Here is a 23,495-nt window from a genome sequence, read left to right on the forward strand (position 1 = left end):
CGTGGCACATTTGGGATAGAAGAAAGCTACACTATTATACTGAACAAATAGAATATGCTCCTGTTTTTCTGTCTCACGAATCGTGGGGGGCGACAGTTGAAATATTCATTTGGTTGATAGGTTGGGCCTAACGCTGAGTAATGTGATTCACTTGGAGTCCTCGGGATCACGTGAAGAAGCGAGGCAAATATCTTAGGGATCTCATTAGATGAGAATGGTAATGGTTACCTCCCACAAAATTTTTTTCTTGTGAATCGTAAAAAGCGGGACATAGAGAATTGTGTTTGTGGATTCCAAGCCCACTAGAAAATGATTTTCGGAAACCCCACTTGAGAGTGGTGGGCTTTTGAAGAAATAGTGGGTGCGGTTACTGACTAAAGACCAAGTATTAACTTGTATTTAATGTCAAAATCAATTTGTTAATTTCTGCTTTACATTGTGAATGTAGATGTCTAAGAATCCATTAACCAAGATTTTGAAGACAAATAAATTTAATGGAACGAACTACAATGAGTATCCTCGATTTCGAGAACCAGACTTACATTCTAGATAAGTCTCTTCCTAGGACCTTGCCGGAGGGGTCCACATCTGAAGAACGTGTGACATTTGAAAGGTGGCACGAGGACAACCGGACGGTCCTCAACATCGTACTAGCATCGATGACAAATGATATCCAGAAACAGTACGATAGGCACGATGATGTCGCATCGGTAATGCTCCACATGAAAGATGTTTATGCAGTTCCGGATAGGCATATTAGATATGCCGCCACAAAAGTATTTTTTGGCACCAAGATGACTGAGGGATCCTCTGTGCAAGAGCATGGGATCAAGATGCTTTCCCTCGTGGAAAAGCTCGAGGATCTTCAAGCTGGGCTTGATAATGATACGTACATTAACGTGATCCTCCAGTCACTTGCTCCCTTTTATCACCCATTTTTCGTAAACTACAACATGAATGGGCTTGAGAAGACCATACAAAAGTTGATTAACATGTTGGTCCAACACGAGGAAACGACCAAAAATTATGTGCCGTCGGTGTTGGTCGGTGAAGCTTCGACCTCTAAAGCGAAAGGCAAGGGGGCCAGATGCTGGAAGAGGAAGAAGGGTAAGGCAAATGCTACTGCAAGCGCTTTGAGCACTCCTGTTGCCCCAGTGGGGATGTGCAAATGTAAAGGGAAGGTGGGTTCCAAGTCAATAAGGGCAAACGACGTCTGTATGCATTGCCGGGAAAAAGGCCATTGGAAGAGGGAGTGTCTCAAGCTCCTCTCCAGTGCAGGTACATTTGTTATTGAGCTTAATATGATAACTAACTCTGCTTCTTGGGTATTGGATACCGACTGTGGAGCTCACATCTGCAATGATTTGTAGGTGTTGGAAATAAGCAGAAAGCTAAGTAAAGACGAAGTGGTCTTGAAGCTTGGAGATGGCAAGGATGTTGTTGCTGAAGCTGTTGGGATAGTCCCCTTAGTTGTTAGTGATCAAGTTAGGATATAATTGAAAGATTGCTATTATGTACCTAGCATGATTAAGAATATTATTTCTATTTCATTGTTGGACAATGTTGATTTGAGTTTAAAAATTATTTTTATTTGATGAAGAATGGATCTTCACATCTACTAAGCAAACTTCATAATGGTCTTTATATTCTCTAACAGCATGATTTCATCATGACTGATCAAAACAAACGTAAAATAGAAAATCAAGAAAACGCACAGATCTGGCATGCAAGGCTAGGTTACATCTCTCAAGATAGGATTAAAAGGTTGGTAGACTCAAAAAGTCCAGAGATAGATGATTTGGATCACCTACCAGCCTGCGAATCTTGTCTAAAAGGGAAGATGACCAAGAAGCCTTTTGTAGGATAAAGTATGCTTGCCAGTGGTCTGTTGGATTTGATCCATTCAGACGTTTTTGGGCCACTGAATACACAAGCCAGAGGTGGACTTTCCTACTTCATAACCTTTACCAATGATCACTCATGGTATGGTTATGTTTACCTAATAATGTACAAGTCTGAGGCCTTTGGAAGGTTTAAAGAGTTCAGACTTGAAGTCGAAAACTAAACTGGTTGCAAATTAAAACCCTTCGGTCGGACCGAGGTCGTGATTATTTAAATGGAGAATTATTAGATTACCTAAAAGAGAATGGAATTCTATCTCAGTGGACTCCTCCTGGAATGGCACAACTTAACAGTGTCTCTGAAATGAGGAACTGAACCTTGTTGGACATGGTTCGGTCCATGATGAGTTTTGCCAAGCTACCCTTATCTTTTTGGGGATATGCTCTTGAGACGGCAACCAAGTTATTGAACATGGCGCCTTCTAAGACCGTGGCCCATACGCAATATCAGATATGGCACGACAAGCCTGTGTTCTACAAGTACTTGAGAGTGTGGGGTAGCCCTGCATACATCAAGAGACTAGTGGGAGACAAACTAGACTCAAGGTCTAGTTTATGCAGGTTCGTGGGTTATCCTAAGGGAACTGTGGGGTATTATTTCTATGATCCCTCCGAACAAAAGGCTTTTATCTCGCGAAACGCAGTGTTCTTGGAAAAAGTTTTCCAGCGGATACCCAACGTGAGGAATTGCTCCTTGAGGAATCCAGTGAGGCAACACCTCAAATGGATGTAGTGACATCATCTGTGCCTATAGTTCCCACTAATGATATTCTTGTCCTCTAAAAGTCAACCAGATTATCCCAACAACCTGAGAGGTATGGATTTCTGGGTTTGACTGGTCATTTGGATAATGATCTAAAGACCTATAGAAAAGCGATGGAACATCGATTCGGGAAAATGAGTTGAGGCAATGAAATCCGAGATAGACTTTATGAGTTCAAATAAGGTTTGGACCTTGGTAGACCCACTTAAGGGTGTTAAACCTGTTGGGTGTAAATGGGTCTACAAACATAAGCTTGGAGCTGACGAAGAGGTTGCTACCTTTAAGGCTAGGCTTGTAGTGAAAGGGTATATTAAACGACCTGGGTTGATTTTGAGGAAACCTACTCGCCCGTAGCCATGGCCAAGTCCACTCAGATTATGCTCGCCATAGTTGTATGGTATGACTATGAAATATGGCAGATGGATGTGAAAACGACTTTCCTTAATGGGTTCGTTGAGGAAGACATCTATATAAATCAGCCAGAGGGTTTCACATCTGTTGGAGAAGAGCAAAAGGTCTGTCACCTCCAAAGGTCCATCTATGGTTTCAAACAAGCTTCCCTTAACTGGAATATCCGTTTTGATGAGGTCATATGCGGTTATGATTTCATTAAGAACGACTTTGACCCTTTTGTATACAAGAAGGTCAGTGGGAGCTCAGTTGCGTTCTTAGTGCTTTATGTGGGCGACATCTTGCTCATTGGTAATGATGTCAAGATGTTAGGTGACACTAAAGCATGGTTGTGCACACAATTCTCCATGAAGGATTTGGGTGAGGCTTCCTACATCCTAGGCATCACGATTACCCGGAGATAGATCTAAAAGGATGTTTAGAATGATCAAAACCTCGTATATTGAGAAAGTCTTGAAGAGATTCAAGAGGAAAACTCCAAACAAAGATTACTTCCAATAAGGCATGGGGTTAAATACTTCAACCGTAGGTAGCATACAGTATACTGTACAGTTCACAAGGCCAGATGTCACTTTTGCTTTGAGCGTAACGAGCAGATATTAGGCATGTGTCGGTGAGGCTCGCTTAGAAGGACTAAAGATATGTTCTTGGTTTACGGTGGTGGAGAGTTAATTCTGGAAGGCTACAACGACGCTAGCCTCCAATTTGATGAGGATGATGGCAAGCCTCAATTAGGGTTTATATTCAGGCTGAATGGTGGTGTAGTGGCTTGGAAAAGTTCCAAGCAGGATACCACAACGGATTCCACCACTAAAGCTGAGTACATAGTGGCTTCAGGAGCAACTAAGATAGGCGGATTGGATGAAAAACTATATCCAAGATTTGGGTGTAGTGCCTAGCATTGCCAAGCTGGTGGTTATCTTTTGTGATAACAACAGGGCTATAGCGCAAGCGAAGTAACCGAGATCTCATCAAAGATCCAAGCACATTTTTAGACGCTACCATCTTCTTAGACAGATGATGGGAAGAGGTGACGTTCGGATAGACTGAGTCACATTAGCAGAAAATATAGCAGATCCATTGACCAAGATAGTGTCTTAGATTGCTCATGCTCAGCATCTTGGCAAGATAGGTTTGAGGATAATGGGTGATTGGTTTTAGGGTCAAGTGGGAGTGTTAGAATAGTTGACCAAAAAGCCAATTGGATTGTCCTTTATGTAATCTGTTATGATAATTTTAGTGTAATTGTAACATTATTTATGAATAAAGTAAGCATTCATTATTTGAAAATTGTATTTGTTGTGCTCACTGATTATGTTTATATGCTTAACATCACAACAAAGCCCATAAACCAAATTGTACAACCTATGTAGTTAGGCTGCGCATTGGATGGTGGCCATGAAACCAACTTTTGAAGGTTAAGTTTGAAACGTTCCAAGTCGAGGACCTCGAAAATGGGCATCGAAATTCCTATTGAGACTTGCACTAAAATTGAATTCATTGGATGGGTGCCATTTCATAGGCGACAGACGTTGGATGTCTATGCAATTTCAGTGGGTGGTCGACAAGGTTGTCAAGCCGACTAAACTGACTCACAGAAAGTCGTCATATGAAAGCCTTGGAGGCTTGATTGGTATGACTAGATCTTCTTGGCTCCGATAGTAGGGGATTAGTCCATGAACTTGAGGAACCGTGGAAGTTGCATGCATGTGATGGTTGTATCTTGGATTTGACGAAAGATGACCGTATCTTGGATTTGGTCATTACAAGTCTCATTCACTGCAATCAAAATATGTAATGAGGACGGTGGGTTCAAAGATAGAATCCGTCACCTGTTAGTATATGAAAATCGAGTCTCCTATGCGCTCTGAAATGCTTCGTGCTCTTAGAGTCTGTGGCCACAACGATTGGTTGAGTAGGGAACGGTTTCCTACGTCAATCAATAGAGCAAACGTATCTGGAGTTATCGAGCATAGTATCTAATCCAGGATGGGAATCAATGCTCATTTCCATGCCCTAGACTTAGATCGAGAGACGGACGATGGAAGGACCATACCTGTATGGTACTCGAGAGCCTAAATGTTCACGCCAACATTCACCTAGTCTCTAGTGCCATGGACCGTTTCTAAACGGCCACCCATGGTAACGGGTGTTTTTAATTAATGGTTAATTAAAAATAATTAATTAAATTCGATTTATTTATATTGGACACAATGTCCAAGTCTACTTGAGGGTGAACCTAAAGAGTCACACACAAATTACTATGAAATTAATTAGGAATTAATTTGAGAAGAAATGAATTTATTTAATTGGATTCAATTAATTTAAGGAGAATATATATAAATGATTGGATCATTTATTTAGCAATCCATTTGATGGATGGCTCAGGAATTAATTAATTTTTGGGCTTAATACCTTTAAATTAATTGGATCAATTAATTAATATTTGCCTTAGATTTATTTAATTAGATTAAATAAATCCTTGGACTTAGTTTGACTAAAATTAATTTAACTGATTATTGTCCAATGGACTTTGGTTGGGCTTGCTTTAATTTGATTAAATCAAAGCGGTGCATATTTGAAATCCAAGCCCATTTGAGGGTAAGTTGAGAAAGTTAAGAAAGAGTTAAACCTCCTCACCATGATGAACATTATGGTGGAGTTATTTCATCATTTGTTGGAGGTTATATGCATGTGTATACGTTGCCTTGGAGGCAAACTTAGTAGTTATTGAATTTTGAATTCAATTGTATGTGATATACAAAACTACACACATATCCAACATAACCACCACCAAAGCCACGAATTTGCTCTCAATTTTCTCTAAAAAATATTCTCCTTTTTGTTCTATATTGAATTGGATTGAAATTAGAACATAGAACAATCTAAAGGCACTAAACAATAGTGTTGTGTTTGGAGTTGTTTCTCTTCTTGTTCTTTGTTCTATTTAGCAATAGGAAAAGAACTATATTTTTTCCATTTTGTGTTGTGGACAACTTAGAGGAATTCTATTCTCAAATGAACGGAACGTACAATATAAAGGGAACAACGCACGTTGCAGTTTTTCTAAAGAAACAAAAAAGGTAAAGTTTCATATTATGTTTCTTTACTTTTTTGTTTTGTCCTCTTGCCACATGTCTAGCATGTTTATATATGTTTATTATTATGCTTTTGACAAACACTGAATTCCTGGGAATTTCAAAGAAAACACCCCTTTGAACTGGTTTTAAATTTTTTATTTCACGCTTTCATCACATTCTCGGGCCATATTGATTCTTTCAGGTTGCTGGTGGGTTCCCCTCTTATAGAGTCTTCTGTTGTGCTTTGTGAAGGTCTAAGTTCCGATGGCTATGGAATCTGACCTTGGTTGTCTGGGTGCATCGTTGTCCCTCACTGAGAAGAAAGAGGCGGGTCTTGTTCTTCCCATGGGTTTATAGCATTCTAAGCCACTGTCTAGGGGTTACTTCATTATTGAGGAGACTCTTATCTACAAAATCCTTTCATCTGGAAGCATTTCAGAATACATCACGTATGGCCTTTAGCCCAGTGTGAGGAATGGATTTTAAATTGATAGAAGGTGAGAGATTTTTGTTGAAGTTCTTCCATATAGTAGACAGGAATCGGGTGTTGAAATGATGCCCTTGGCCCTATGATAAAAATTTGGTGGTTTTAGCTTCTGTTCAAGCTGCTGATGATCCGACTTTGGTAGATTTGAATTGGTGTGACTTCCATATTCACATTCACGGATTACAGATGGGGAAAATGACTAAGGAGGTGGCTTCATTTATTGGGAATCGATTGGGCAAGTTTAAGGATGTGGATATTGACTAAAACGGCAAAGTTTGGGGATCTCCAGTTAGTATTCAAGTGACCGTGGATATTCAAAAATCTTTGTAGAGAGCCCTCAAAATCCCGCAAAGTGTTAGGCGATGAGCATCTAGTATCATTCATCTATGAAAGACTTTTGTATTTTTGCTACCTCTGTGGTTGTTTGGGCATCTCTCTCGCTAGTGTGACCTCTAGCTTTGGAGGATTTCATGGACCCCGAGGAGAACACGCCTGTTGGTAATATGTTGCATGCGACGACTTCCCAACACTATCGGAATAGAAGTGTAGGTAACTCATCTCTATTTAATAACTCCAGCCGACCCAATTTTGTCTCTCGAAGTTCCCTTTAAACCCTACCAGATGAACCCCCTTCCTGTCGTGGCTCTATTGCTTTTGGTACTTTTAGCTCCCCCCCCCCCGACTGCATAACCCACCACACTCCTCACCCCCCGGCCTAGTCCCTCAGCCGTCTATACCCCCACTGGATAAACGACCCACTCCCCAACCCTATATACTAGTTACTAACCAATTTAGACCCGAATCCTCCACCTAATAATCTCGCAGCTGCAGCCCCCCACTCACTCCGATCACCTGACCCATCTCCCCTCGACAATAAGATATTTCAGCCATCTAGTTTTCTCAAAAAGCTGTATGCTCCCTTTTCCCGTATATTAGCCTAATCTATTAGCTCCCCTACTTACCTCTTCTCCTTACATCCCCTTGAAACGCCTTCTCCGTAAAAAGGTCAACCCCCGTCCCCATGCCTCTACCAAACCTGTAAAATCTGGACCAAAGCAATCAATATCCCATAAATGTCAATTGGTGGATGAGAATCTGTGTGATTAGTTGGAGTGCAAGGGCTTAGTAAAATATGCAGAATTACGGCTGCTCTGTTGGATGTGACTAACTCTGAGGCGGAGACTGTAGGGTAGTCCCTCCGTTCGCCATGAGTCACTTGGTGTGGAATTGTCATGGTCTAGGGGGCCCTAGACAATTTAGCATCTAAGCTCCCTCATCCTAGATAATAACCCCTCAGTTTTTTCGGTAGAAACCAAGGGCCCGTTTGATTGTGTTTTCATTTTCATTTTCAGTTTCCAACAATTGAAAATGTGTAGAAATACTTTATTGGTTTTTGTGCGAAAATTGAGAATATGTTTGGATTAGTTGTTTCCAAATATAGGTATATAGGTGTGAGAATGTTGAATATAGATAGATGTATTTTTGATGTGACAGATAACCAAATTGATTGAACATGTAAAATTATAAAATAATCAAAGTGAGTCTTGCCATTTGAAATAATTTTAATTGATTTAAAACAAGAAAAGACATGTTGACAAGATAAGACAAGTATGACAAACCCATGTGACCTATACTTTCAAAAAATTGAGAATTAAAATAGGAATGCATTCTCAATGAAAATGGCTTGACCAAACAAAATCCCAACTACCCAAATAGTGAAAAGCGGAAAAAATCTCATTGAAAACACAACCAAACGGGCCCCAAGTGTTCATCTAGCTGTATTGATTCATTGAAACAAAAATTTGACATGAATTGTATGTTACAATAGGTGACCTGAAATCCAATTGGATTGGCATGCTTGTAATCTATTCTGATAATAACTCGATATTATGTAATATTATTCAGTGAATAAAGTGAGTATTTGCTATTCTCAATAAATTTGTTGTGCTCATTGCATTTATGTTTGCGTTTCTGTCAAGTATCAGAACAATGCCCACAAACCACCTTGAACAATCGTGCAACAGTTGGACTGCACATTGGATGGCGGTCATGAAACCAACTGTTTAAGGTTGGGTCTGAAATGTTCCAAGTCGATGACCACGAGAATGGGCATCAAAGTGTCCTATGAGACATGCATTAAGAGTCACATTAATTATGAGTGCGTGTTTCATCGACGACAGATGTGGGACGTCTATGCGATCTTAATCGGTCGATTGACTAGGTGTCGAATCGACTGAACTGACTCGCGGGGATCATCATATGGAAGCTCTGGAGGCTTGGTCGGTATGACTTGAGTCCCCAAATCCGATAGTACGGGAGTAGTCCTCAAACTTGAGGAATCACGGCAATCACGTGCATGCGATGACTGTATCTTAGATTAGTGCGAGAGGTGATTGTGTCTCAGACATGATCATCATAAGCCTTATCTAGTGCATTCAAAGTATCTGTAAGCACAGAGTTCCGAAAAGAGGATCCGTCCCCTGTCAAAACGTGACAGAGATATCTCCTATGCACTTGGAGATGCATCTACACTCTATAAGGTTGTGGTCACAGTCATTGGTCGAATAGGAAGAAGAGGTTCCTATGTCGAGCAATTTGGTGTAACGTGATCTCAAGTATTAAGCCTGGACGCTTAGTCTAGGATGGGAACCGAGGCTCAATTTCATGCCCTAGACTAAGGCCAGGAGATGGTAGATGGAAGAACCGTACCCGTATGGACTCAGGAGCCTAAAAGTTCACATGAATTTTCGCTTAATCTTTAGTGCCACAGACCGTTGCTAGACGGCTACCCATGGTGACAGGCTTTCTAGATCATTAGTTGATCAAGAATTATTAATGAAATTAGATTTAATTAATAATAGTGCTGGACACTAGCTCAAGTCTAGCTGAAAGGTAAACCTAAAAAGTCACACACAAATCAGTGAGAAGGGACGAGGAATTAATTTTGTAAGTAATTGGATTACTTATATATGAGAGGGATCTATTGGATGGATAAACTCAATGATAAATTAATTGGGTTAATTTCTATTGGGCTTGTCCTTATTATTTAATAAGTTTGACTTATTACTTAATAAAAGGCTTATTGGGCTCATATATTTAATTGGATTAAATATATAATGGACTTAATTAAGTGAGCTTTAATTAAATTAAATTTAATTATGTAGCACCCCTTTTGCTACAAGAACTATATCTACCCTAAACGTCATAGTTATAGTAACCCCTGTGTTCATATATATGCATTTGCACATAATCGTCTAATCAATTTGCATACGTAATCCCAACACGTCATAAGGTATTATGAACCCACAACATTATATATATACATATCAAACACCACAAGTAATCTCCATGCTTACGTTCCCTCTATACAACAAAATACGATCTGTACTCTAACTCACAACGAGGAGAAAACAGCATACTGGCCGAACCTGCCTGAGTATAGCGCATAGACCTAATCTTCAACAGTCAAACACCTCAAAGTCTACTCTTGAAAGAAAATATCAACAGAGGGATGAGCCTGCCACTCAGTAAGTAAATAATCAGCCCTATCTATATATGTATTTCAAACACAACCCAAACAGGACAAATAGGCAACATACATGGATTACAGTCAATTTAACTCCAACATAATTGTAGTACAACACATAGCTATCTCACAATAAAATAATCAATTAAACTTCCTTTTTCCTAGTTTGCTTACTAGAAGGTGATATCGTGTTTTTCCCGTCAACTCAATCTCACCGTCATATAAATTTAAGTGAATCCCCTTGACAGTCGGCTCATCAATCTCATTTCGCATCATAGCTCTTTCATTTCACAGTATCGCTCTTTTCATATCATATATTTTTTTTTTCATATCGCAGCATCACTCTTTTCATTTGACATCTTTTTCATATCGCAGCATCGCTCTTTTCATTTCACATCTTTTTCATATCATTTTGCCTTATAGGCTTTTCAACACATCAAGGGGTATTCACACCACAATTATATTCAATTTCCACCACTCCCTCATATCCACATATCACTATTCTTGTAAGCAACTAGTAACGTAAAATAATATATCAACATATTCTCATTTTCAGACATCCACAACACATCAAACAACAAACATAATATTTCAATGTGTCTTCGTATTCCACGTACACAATATTGTCAATCAAATTAAATCATTCACTATTCATATATTTTCAGATAAACCAACATCAGCATGAACCACAAATTTATATAACAGTAATATCACGAATAAATGGAACATACATAGATAATACTAATTATTTACTTACCTCAACCTCAAAACGTTTGTTTCTACTCAATCGCTAATTGTCAGCCCTTTCACCTCACCCCCGTATCCTATAATGAGTTATACCACACACCATTAATATATCGAGAATATCGTAATTTCTTTAAAATATAATATTGAATATCATTTGTACAATTTCTAATAATTCTTTAATATTTCATTTCTATCGAAATACAAATCTTCATTTTTCCTCTTTATTAACATACCATTTATTAAATATAATTTTCGGAATATTTTTATGAATTTTCTATCAATTTCTTGTTATTATATACTTTAATTGAACAATAATACATATAATTGCGTATTTGGTTAATAATTCCGATGGAATTACATAAATTAACTATAGTAATACTCAAATCTAATAAATTTAACAATCTAATCGACCAACGATATCATTTTTATATCCAATTTGATATTTAATTCGACACTATTTTAAATAGCCAAACTCATAAAATATTCCGATTAAATGGTATATCGCTCAATATAATCAATATTTAATAAACAAACTAAATAAAGAATATAATTATATGAATTAATTAAAATTGAAATTGAAATTTTCGTACCTCTGGTTATTTTCCGCAAGAAACCTTCAATTCATGTGTGTGTGTGCCGTGCATGTGTGTGTGTATTATGTATGTGTGTATGTTTATGTTTGTGTGTGTGAATAAAGAGAGGAGAGTCAGGCGGTGGGGGGATGGCCCACCTCTCACTCTCAATCCTCTCTCTCTCTCTTTTCATATGTATATATATATATTATTCATTAATATATACATACTAATATATATATATATATATTATTTACTAAGATATATATATAAATATTAATAATAATATTATTATTTATTTAATTAGACTTTTCTTAAAATACCCATTACGTCCCTCCTAAATTTCTTTAATTAATATAAATTGTCTCAAAATATTATAGCGAACTCCAATTTAATCCGTTCAAGTTTTATTATATTTGAATTATGACCCATAATTTAGTGGCTAATTAACTAAATTTCACAAAAATTTATCAATTAATCCTACAATTATGTATTATAATATTTGGGGCGTCATAATTCTCCCCCCCTAATAAAAATTTCGTCCTCGAAATTTAACTAACTTACCGGCTCAGGGAATAAATATGGGTTTTCACTCATGTTCTCCTCAACTTCCCAAGTGGCTTCCCTTGGAGAGTGATGACTCCACTTGACCTTCACGATTGGTATTTCTTTACTCCTCAATTTCTTTATACTCCGGTCCGGAATTTCTGTTGGCTCTTCTGCATATGCCAATCCCTCTGATATCTCTATCTCTGGCTCATGCAAAATATGACTAGGATCGGATCGGTATCGCTGTAGCATAGAAACGTGAAACACGTCATGTATCTGCGATAATTCTGTCGGTAATGCTAACCGATAGGCTAGTGGTCCAACTCGCTCCAGAATTTCATATGGCCCAATATATCGCGGACTCAGCTTTCCCTGCTTCTCGAATCTCAAGATTCCTCTCCATGGTGATACTTTTAGAAAGACTTTTTCCCCCACTTCGTATTCCATCTCTCTACGATGCTTATCGACGTAACACTTCTGTCGATCCTGTGCTGCCTTCAAACACTTTTTAACTCTTTTTATCTTGTCCACTGTTTCTTGAACTAACTCCGGCCCTTCAAGCTGTCTCAATCCCTCAATATCCCAACAGATCGGACTTCGGCATTTCTTCCATACAAAGCTTCATATGGAGCCATACCAATACTGGAATGAAAACTATTATTATAAGCAAATTCCATCAGTGGTAGATGATCATCCCAGTTTCTTCTGAATTCAATTACACAGGCTCTCATCATATCCTCTAATGTCTGAATCGTTCTTTTTGACTGTCCATCGGTCTGAGGATGAAACGCTGTACTGAAATGCAATTTTGTACCTAGCGCCGTTTGCAAGCTTCCCCAGAAATGAGAAGTAAATCGAGGATCTCTATCAGAAACTATAGAGGTAGGAATGCCATGTATTCTCACAATCTCTGAAACATAATTCGGCGAGCTTATCCAAGGAATCATTTGGACGGATTGGTAGGAAATGTGCCGATTTAGTCAGTCTGTCAACAATCACCCAAATAGCATCATGTCTTCTGAATGTACGTGGTAACCCAATGACAAAATCCATAGTAATCTTTTCCCACTTCCATTCAGGTATAGTCAAAGGATGAAGTTTACCAGCTGGTGCTTGGTGTTATGCTTTTACCTGCTGACAAGTTAAATATTTTGCTACAAACTCTGCCACATCTTTCTTCATTATTGGCCACCAGTAATAAGGTCTCAAATCCCGATACATCTTGGTACTGCTAGGATGCATAGCATATGGTGCGTAGTGCGCCTCGTGCATAATTTCCATTCTCAACTCCTCTACGTTCGGCACGTTCCATTGAACAATGTGCTATCTTCTTGGATTATAAATTGATCGCTCTTTCCTTTTTGCACCTTTGCTTTCATCCTCTGTAGATATGGATCTCTAGCCTGTGCATCTTTAATTTTATCCTTGAGGGAGGGCTTCACTTGTATCGTAGCCAGTAGAATATCACCACCAATGCTAAAGTGTACATCCATAGCTCTGAGGGCAGTCAAATACTCCATGTTATAGCAGATCATAACCACAAGTTGGTCCACCGTCTTTCTACTCAAAGCATCTGCTACAGTGTTTGCCTTTCCGGGATGATAGTCAATGGTGCAGTCATAATCTTTCAAAAGCTCCATCCATCTTCTTTGTCTCAAATTCAACTCTTTTTGTGTTGGAATATACTTTAGACTTTTGTGATATGTAAATATTTGAAACGTCTCCCCGTATAAGTAATGCCTCCAAATCTTCGATGCATGTACTATGGCTGCTAACTCCAGATCATGGGTCGGATAGTTTATCTCATGTGGCCTCAACTGCCTCGAAGCATAAGCTATAACTCTCCCATGCTGCATCAAAACACACCCAAGTCCTTGTCGTGAAGCGTCAGTAAATACCACATATCCTCCATCCCCAGACGGCAAAGCGAGGATAGGTGCTGAAGTGAGTCTCTTCTTCAACTCCTCAAAACTCTGAGCACATTTGTCATTCCAATTAAATGGTGCATTCTTCTTCAACAAGTTGGTCAGAGGTTTTGCGATTATAGAGAAGTCCTTTACAAATCTTCTATAATAACCAGCCAATCCCAGAAAACTCCGGATCTCCGACACATTTTTAGGTGGCTCCCATTCTAAAATAGCCTTAACTTTTGTTGGATCAGGTTGTACCCCTTCTTTGGAAACAACGTGCCCCAAAAAAGCAATTTCCTCCATCCAAAACTCACATTTGCTGAATTTACCGTACAACTGTTTCTCTTTCAGGATCTGTAAAATTGTCCGTAAATGTTGTTCATGTTCCTCGGGACTACTCGAATATATCAAAATATCATCAATAAACACAATCACAAATTGATCAAGGAATGGTTGTAACGTCTTGTTCATCAGAGCCATGAAAGCTGCAGGGGCATTCGTCAACCCAAATGGCATAACGACAAATTCATAATGGCCATACCTGGTCCTGAAAGCTGTCTTTGGGATTGACTCTTCCTCAATCCGTAGTTGCCAATATCATGACCTCAAATAAATTTTAGAGAACAAAGTGGCACCCTTTAGCTAATCAAGCAAATCGTCAATCCGTGGCAAAGGATACTTGTTTTTTATTGTGATTCGGTTCAGCTGTCTATAATCGACATATAATCTCATACTCCCATCCTTCTTCTTTACGAATAATACTGGTGCTCCCCACGGTAAAATACTAGGTCGGATGAACCCTTTATCCAATAGCTCTTCTAACTGCTTCTTTAATTCTTTCAATTCTGACGGAGCCATCCTATACAGTGCAATTGAAATAGGTGCCGCCCCAGGAATAGTATCTATTTCAAAGTCTACTTCTCGATGAGGTGGTAGTCCAGGTACTTCATCAGGAAAAACATCAGGAAATTCCCTCACCACTGGAACGTCTAATACACCCGGACTAACTTTCATAGTATCGTGTACACTGGCTAGATATGCCTCACACCCTTCTTTAATTAAATTAAAAGCGGTCACAGCAGAAATTGAGCAGTTAGGTATAACTTTTCTTTCCCCCACTATAACCGTCTTCATCTGCCCATTGACTTCAACCATCACCTCTTTTGCTTGACAATCCACTAAAGCATGATTACTAGCTAAGCAGTCCATCCCCAGAATGACATCAAATTCCCTAAGGTCTATTACAACCAAATCTGCATATAAAGTAACACCCTCCACCACTACTGGACAAGATCTCACCACTGTATTAACTAATACAAACCCACCAGCAGGCATAGACACATGTAAATCATGTCCAAATGGTTCTATTTTAGCATGTATATGAGATGCAAAATCACGTGATATAAATGAACAAGTAGATCCTGGATCAATCAATACATGTGCACTAAAATCACAAATAGAGAAGGAACTAGTGATAACCTCGGGTGCCGTAGGAGCTTGTTCTTTTGTGATTGCATACACCCTGGCTTGTGGTTGAGGCTGACTACTTTGTCCTCTTGACGTCATGTAAAGATTCCCACTACCTCGACCACCTCAACCTCATCCTCTACTCGTACCTGCCCGTTGTGAGTTCTCTCCCACACTGCTCACCCTTGAAGTCTAGGGTCCTCTGGTATCATCTCCCCACGTGGGACAGTCTCTAACAATGTGTCCTGGTTGATGGCAACGATAACATACAATTGGTTGGGCTCCGCAACAGTCACCAGTGTGTCTCCTACCACAATTAGCACAAGGGGGAATAGATCTTCCACTGAACGATCTGGCTGGACCGTCTCTTGCTGCAAATCCAACCGAAATAGACCCACCTTTACTCGAGAACATTGAAGGAGACCTGCTAGTTTGACCCACTCCTCGGCCTCTGAACCAACCTCTCTGCGAACCAGAACCCCTAAAGAAAAATGCACCACTCTGTCCCACTGTAGGATTCAGGTTACCTGTTAATTTCTTTCGTTTAGCTTCAGTTGAGCTCCTTTCAATGGATGTCTCCTCTGCCCTCAGTGCCGCTTCCAGCATCGCACCATAACTCGGAGGTTTAATTGCTATTTTCTCAAGGATCTCAAGTCTCAACCCCCTTTCAAATCAGTCTCTTCTCAATTCATCGGTACTCACTTTTTCTGGAGCATATTTTGACAATCTCACAAATTGCAGTTCATATTCAGCAACAGATAACTCATTCTGCTTTAATTCCAGGAATTCAACTTTTTTACGGTTTCTGTAGACTGGTGGAGTATATTTATCAGCAAATTCTTTCAAAAAGTCATTCCACGTCAAAGTGGCTGGGACTGTTTCCCACCAATCTAAGCCATCTTTCTCCAGTAAGGACACTGCATACCTCAATTTTTGCTCAGAAGTACACTCGATTCTGTCCAACACCCTTTCCGTATTTCTCAGCCATTCTTCTGCTTCAGCAGGGTCAGTTGTACCGGCAAATACCTTTGCCCCCTGTCTCCTCACTATTTCATAATTCTTGTCAATAACTGCATCTTGTGGTTGTGATTGTGGCGAAGGAGCCATCCTCTGCATCATTTCCATAAACTGTTGCATAAAAGGGTTAATTTCTGGTTGTGGGGCATTTCTATTTTCGGATTCTAACCCCTGATGTTCTGATCCTGAATCATGACCCTGCATAGACTCTATTGACTCAGTTGGGCCAGCAGCGTTTTCTCTTGACGCTTCCATCCTATATAAAATACACACATGTGAGTAGATTCCTAACATATACACCTTAAGTATAAAATAACATTTCATTTACTATCCCAAGGAAATCTAATCCCTGCTCTGATACCACCTAATGTAGCACCCCCTTCGCTACAAGAGCTATATCTACCCTAAACGTCATAGTTATAGTAACCCCTGTGTTCATATATATACATTTGCACATAATCATCTAATCAATTTGCATACGTAATCCCAACACGTCATAATAAGTATTATCAACCCACAACATTATATATACACATATCAAACACTACAAGTAATCTCCATGCTTATGTTCCCTCTATACAACAAAATATGATCTGTATTCTAACTGACAACGAGGAGAAAACAGCATACTGGCCCGACCTGCCTGAGTATAGCGCATAGACCTAATCTTCAACAGTCAAACACCTCAAAGTCTACTCCTGAAAGAAAATATCAACAGAGGGATGAGCCTGCCACTCAGTAAGTAAATAATCAGCCCTATCTATATATGTATATCAAACACAGCCCAAACAGGACAAGTAGGCAACATGCATGGATTACAGTCAATTTAACTCCAACATAATTGTAGTACACCACATAGCTATCTCACAATAAAATAATCAATTAAACTTCCTTTTTTCTAGTTTGCTTACCAGAAGGTGATATCGTTTTTTTCCCGTCAACTCAATCTCACCGTCATATAAATTTAAGTGAATCCCCTTGACAGCTGGCTCATCAATCTCATTTCGCATCATAGCTCTTTCATTTTGCAGCATCGTTCTTTTCATATCATATATTTTTTTTCATATCGCAGCATCGCTCTTTTCATTTCACATCTTTTTCATATCGCAGCATCGCTCTTTTCATTTCACATCTTTTTCATATCATTTTGTCTTATAGGCTTTTCAACATATCAAGGGGTATTCACACCACAATTATATTCAATTTCCACCACTCCCTCATATCTACATATCACCATTCTTGTAAGCAACTAGTAACGTAAAATAATATATCAACATATTCTCATTTTCAGACATCCACAACACATCAAACAACAAACATAATATTTCAACGTGTCTTCGTATTCCACGTACACAATATCGTCAATCAAATTAAATCATTCACTATTCATATATTTTCAGATAAACCAACATCAGCATGAACCACAAATTTATATAACAGTAATATCACGAATAAATGAAACATATATAGATAATACTAATTATTTACTTACCTCAACCTCACAAAGTTTCTTTCTACTCAATCGCTAATTGTCAGCCCTTTCACCTCACCCCCGTATCCTATAATGAGTTATACCACACACCATTAATATATCGAGAATATCGTAATTTCTTTAAAATATAATATTGAATATCATTTGTACAATTTCTAATAATTCTTAAATATTTCATTTCTATCGAAATACAAATCTTCATTTTTCCTCTTTATTAACATACCATTTATTAAATATAATTTTCGGAATATTTTTATGAATTTTCTATCAATTTCTCGTTATTATATACTTTAATTGAACAATAATACATATAATTGCGTATTTGGTTAATAATTCCAATGGAATTATATAAATTAACTATAGTAATACTCAAATCTAATAAAATTTAACAATTTAATCGACCAACGATATCATATTTATATTCAATTTGATATTTAATTCGACACTATTTTAAATAGCCAAACTCGTAAAATATTCCGATTAAATGGTATATCGCTCAATATAATCAATATTTAATAAACAAACTAAATAAAGAATATAATTATATGAATTAATTAAAATTGAAATTGAAATTTTCGTACCTCTGGTTATTTTCCGCAAGAAACCTTCAATTCATGTGTGTGTGTGCCGTGCATGTGTGTGTGTATTATGTATGTGTGTATGTTTATGTTTGAGTGTGTGAGTAAAGAGAGGAGAGTGAGGCGGTGGGGGGGATGACCCACCTCTCACTCTCAATCCTCTCTCTCTCTCTTTTCATATGTATATATATATATTATTCATTAATATATACATACTAATATATATATATTATTTACTAAGACATATATATAAATAATAATAATATTATTATTATTTATTTAATTAGACTTTTCTTAGAATACCCATTACGTCCCTTCTAAATTTCTTTAATTAATATAAATTGTCTCAAAATATTATAACGAACTCCAATTTAATCCGTTCAAGCTTTATTATATTTGAATTATGACCCATAATTTAGTGGCTAATTAACTAAATTTCACAAAAGATTATCAATTAATCCTACAATTATGTATTATAATATTTGGGGCGTCACAAATTAATTGGGCCTGATATTTTAATTAATTAAAATTGGCCCAAGCCCATTAATTAAGTTGGTGGAAATGATTGGAAAAGGAAATTATTGACTAACAAAATTATTTTTTAAAATATTCATTGTTGGTTATCTTTTATTTGGAATAAAGGATTATTACCTTATGGATGGTTAAATGAATCTAGACATGTTTTAATGTATCTATTCAAGGTATATATATATATATATATATATTAGTTATTTGGAATAATAACAAAGCAAGAAAATAATTTCCTCTTCAAATTTCCACTTGGCCGAACCCCCCTCTTGTGCAACTTGGTATGTTCTTCTCCTCAATTCTTTTCTAGCAAATTAAATTGAGGAATCCCAAGTTCCGGTGTGGTGTAGACGCGACTTTAGAGGGTCTCTACGTTGAGGCCTTGGGTAAACGAATCAACGAAGGAGGTTCGATATAAATCAAGAAAAGTAATTCTTGATTTATGATTTTTGTTCCTCTCAGTTTTCATTCTATTAATAGCCTCGTTAATTTTATTGTCGTTTAATTTTATTAACTACAGCGAATGGCCGGGAACTCCAAGGGCACACCCCTTGGAATTATGGCTTAATTGCGATTTTATTTTAGTTTACTCAATTTATTTTAACCACTTCCGCTTGAGCGTTCCTGGGTTGATCCACTAGCACTTCATGATGCCCTTGTATTTGTGTTCCTTCCACACGTAAGAATGGGGGTTTGGCGTTTCTATGCTTGAAATCAGTTAGTGTTCTTTTTTAGAATTATTCTCATCACCACATTGATGTCTCACTTCAATTGGAGAATAATTTGGACTAGTGGCGCTTCACCGACATTTATGGTGAACCGGACACGTCTTGAAGGGCATCAACTTGGAAACTCTTGTCTACATTCCTTGCTCAATCACACAAGGCATGACTTTGTGCAATCGACTTTAATGAAATTCTAGACCAATCAGAGAAGTTAGGTGGTCCGTCATGACCAAATTGGCAAATCAAGAACTTTTGAGCGGCTTTGGATCAATGTGGACTCGCCGGCCTGGGCTTTTAAGGGTTTCCCTTCACTTGAAGCAATCGACATAGTGCCCCTAACATGGCTTCGGAGCGCCTTGATCGAGCCTGTGCAAATTTGGAATGGTCTCAACTCTTCCCGGAGGTTTCTATTATGCATGAATTGATGACATGTTCTGATCATGCGGCGGTGGTTATTCAGGTAGTGCACAAAATAGATTATGAGGCTCAAAGCTCTCGACCGAGGATATTTGAGGCAACCTGGTTACAATCTAAACAATGTGAGAAGGCGCTAGCTGATAGTTGGTTGTCGTGCTTGGGAAATATTTCTGCGCACGAGCTATCAGAATAGATCGAGTGTTGCCAATCTAACCTTAAAAGATGGAGTGCGACTGCTCTTCAAGTTAAGAAGAAATGGGACCAAGCTCTAGAAGGAAAACTATTCCATTTGTTACAAGGACTGATTATCGAGGCAGATAAAAGGGACATAACAAATATCAGGAAAGAACTGGAGAGCATGGCCGCGCATGAGGAAACATTTTGGAGATAGGGGAGTAAAGAGGTATAGCTTACAGAGGGGGCCTGTAACACAAGTTTTTTTCACCGGCGAGCTAGTCAACGGTTCCGAAAAAACCTCATTAGGAAGATTCATAATTTTGAGGGATCTTGGGTGAGCTCGGAGGAGGGTATCAAAAAGTGTATTTGTTCTCACTTTGGGAGTGTCTATGCCTCCAGCCTGCTCCAGCCCGTGCTATAGCCAAAAGGAAAGGAACATTTGAGAATAGTGGTGGATGCGAGTATGGGGGAGGACTTACTGCAATCGTACACATCCTAGAAGTCAAACAGGCCCTTTTTCAAATGGTCCCCTTAAATTCTCTAGGTCCCGATGGTATGCACCTATCTTTTTTCAAAAATTCTGGCATATTGTTGGTAGGGGCGTTACCACATGTGTGCTCAACCTCTTAAACTCTTTTATTATGCCATGGGGATTGAACTCCACCCATCTAGTATTAATTCATAAACATAAACATCCGGAGTTCCTTACACAATTTAGACCTATCAACCTATGCAATGTGATTAACAAGATTGCATCGAAAGCCATTGCTAATCGTTCGAAGGTTTTCTTAGATAAAATCATCTCGCCAATGCAATCAGCCTTTGTTCCTGGTCGACTCATTTATGATAATATCATGCTTGCTTTCGAACTTAATCATTTCCTCAATACCAAAACTCGAGGCAAAAGGGCTGGATGGCACTCAAACTCGACGTTAGGAAGGCTTATGACAAGGTTGTATGGTCTTTTCTGGAATAGGTAATGTCTAATTTAGGTTCGCCCCCATGTTTATTCGCGTCATTATGCTATGTGTGTTTCGGTCTTATGTTGGGTAACAAATAGTTTCGGTCTCTCATCACGGAGAGGGGCCTTCATCATGGGGACCCCTTCTCCCCTTACCTCTTTTTATTTTGTACAGAATTGTTTAGCTCCCTGTTACAGAATGCTGAACATGAGGGCCGAGTCCGGGGCATTGCAGTTTCGCCGAGGTGATCCCTCCATTTCTTATCTTCTTTTTATTAATGACACATTGATAATTTTTTAGGCCTCCCTAGTGACCTCCCAGGTTATAAGTGATGTCTTAGTAACGTACCGGGGCGCCTCGGGCCAAGAGATCAACTCTTCCAAATCCTCAATGGCTTTTAGCAGGAACACAAGAGAGGATCTTTGTGACCACATTGTAACCAAACTTACCATCGGAGAGAGAAAAAGATTGAGCTTTACCTTGATTTCCCTTCTAAGGTTGCTCGCTCTAAAAGGGATCTGTTTTCCACTATCCGGGACAGGATATGACACAAAATCTCTGCTTGGAACGAAAAGTTCCTCTCTCAAGCAGGTAAGGAGGTGCTGATTAAGTCCCTTCATTCAGGTTCTATCATCATATGCCATGGGGTGTTTCAACCTTCCAGTCACTCTATTGAAAGAAATTTAGGGTATGATATCTAGTTTCTGGTAGGGTAGCCGTGGCGAGCACAAAACGCATTGGATCTCTTAGGACCACCTGTGTGAGAGCAAGTTGGTTGGCGGACTGAGTTTTCGACAGCTCCATCTCTTTAATCTTGCAATGTTGGCCAAGCATATGTGACAAATTCTATGTCACCCCACAAACCTCCTTAGCTGAGTACTTCAGGCTAGGTACTTTCCCTCGAGAGATGTCTTTACAACTACTTTGGGAAGTCATCCATCCTTTACTTGGCGAAGTGTGATGCCTGCCCAGGATCTCTTTTGTGCAGTTCACATATCCATGCCTAGTTTAACCCTTAGCTACAGCAACTGTGCTCTTTTCGCCTTATTACTCCAGTTTAGACATTGCTCGACAGTCTTCGCATGTCCGAGTTGATCGATCCAGTTAGGGAGTATTGGGATGTTGAGAAGGTCCAACGTCTTTTTTGTCCAATAGACGGCGAAATCATCCTTGGTATACCCCTCAACCGGACTGACGAGCTTGACTTGCAAATATGGCATCGTTCTTGCAATGATCTCTTTTTAGTCCAGAGCACTTACCACCTAGTGTGCTTGCTTGTTGACAAACCGTGTTCTAGCTATGTTCAACACCATGAGCGCTCTTGGTGGGGGAAATGTTGGCAAGCTCGACTCCCAAGCAAGATTAAGGTGTTCATTTGGTGAGTTTGTCTAATGCCCTCCCAATAGGTTTGAATCTTTCTAAATGTATTCGTGGTTTTTCAACGGGTTGCCCTTTGTGCCAGTTTGATAATGAGGATATGCTTCATGTGTTGGGTACTTGTCCTTTTGTTCGTCAAGTGTGGGGGCTAGCCCCTCTCTCTATTGTTATACCCTCTACGGGGGCTAGCCCCTCTCTTATTGTTATACCCCTACTGACGAGCGTGATGTTTGCTTTGATTGCAAAATGTTTCAGCTCAACTTGTTGGACAAGAGTTTTGCCTTTTCTTATGTTTGTGTTGGTCCATCAGGTGGTGTAGAAACACTAAACTCATGCAAGAACATTGCTTGGATTCTCCCCAAGCTTTATGTTTCACCTCCAAGTCTTAGCTCCTTTATGTGCCAGAATTCGGCCGCTTCTCTGCCCCCTGAACCTGCTACCTCATGTTGGATTATGCGCCCTACTAGTTATGTTATGGTGAATCTAGATGGTGCTACGTCCAAAAAGGGACAAGAACTTTGTATGGGGGTGATTTCTTTAGGTCATGCATGCGAGTCTGTGGCTTGGCTTGCACGGATGTTCTCAAAATGGGAGATGGGGAGTTGGTAGAAGCTTTAGCGGCTTGTGAAGCTATAATGTTGGCTTGGCGTAAGGGTTGGTCGTTGATCATTACTAAAGGAGATTGCACCTCTAGATTCATAAGCTTTAGTCCCCTGTTCGTGATCTGTCGATGATTGGTCCAATTACTAGGGACATTCAGTAACTTGCTGCTAGTTTTCGTTCCTGTTCTTTCCTTTTGGTTAAATGTT

General features: G+C 39.0%; 1 protein-coding gene and 1 long non-coding RNA gene across 2 annotated transcripts; both read right to left on the reverse strand.

Annotated features, from left to right (window-relative positions):
• Window positions 1-12,042: 12,042 nt before the first annotated feature.
• Window positions 12,043-13,317, reverse strand: LOC148786884 (uncharacterized). The gene is made up of 2 exons (XM_088884999.1): window positions 13,199-13,317; window positions 12,043-12,655 (listed from the first exon to the last, which is right to left on the reverse strand). The coding sequence occupies exons 1-2, from the start codon at window positions 13,315-13,317 to the stop codon at window positions 12,043-12,045; spliced, it is 732 nt and encodes a 243-aa protein (XP_088741125.1).
• Window positions 13,318-16,936: 3,619 nt separating this feature from the next.
• Window positions 16,937-18,639, reverse strand: LOC148786885 (uncharacterized). Its single transcript, XR_016067256.1, has 3 exons — window positions 18,504-18,639; window positions 17,923-17,989; window positions 16,937-17,128 (listed from the first exon to the last, which is right to left on the reverse strand). It is a non-coding gene; the product is annotated as an uncharacterized LOC148786885 (long non-coding RNA).
• Between the last annotated feature and the right edge of the window lie 4,856 nt (window positions 18,640-23,495).

The sequence above is a fragment of the Sesamum indicum genome, linkage group LG9 (assembly GCF_026168435.1).
Source record: "Sesamum indicum cultivar Baizhima isolate 11 linkage group LG9, ASM2616843v1, whole genome shotgun sequence".
Lineage (NCBI taxonomy): Eukaryota > Viridiplantae > Streptophyta > Magnoliopsida > Lamiales > Pedaliaceae > Sesamum > Sesamum indicum.

Coding starts and splice junctions, on each gene's coding strand:
- LOC148786884 (XM_088884999.1), bottom strand. CDS start 13,317: ATGGAAATTATGCACGAGGCGCACTACGCACCATATGCTATGCATCCT. Junction 12,656..13,198: donor ATGAAGAAAGATGTGGCAGA/GTTTGTAGCAAA, acceptor CTCCATATGAAG/CTTTGTATGGAAGAAATGCC.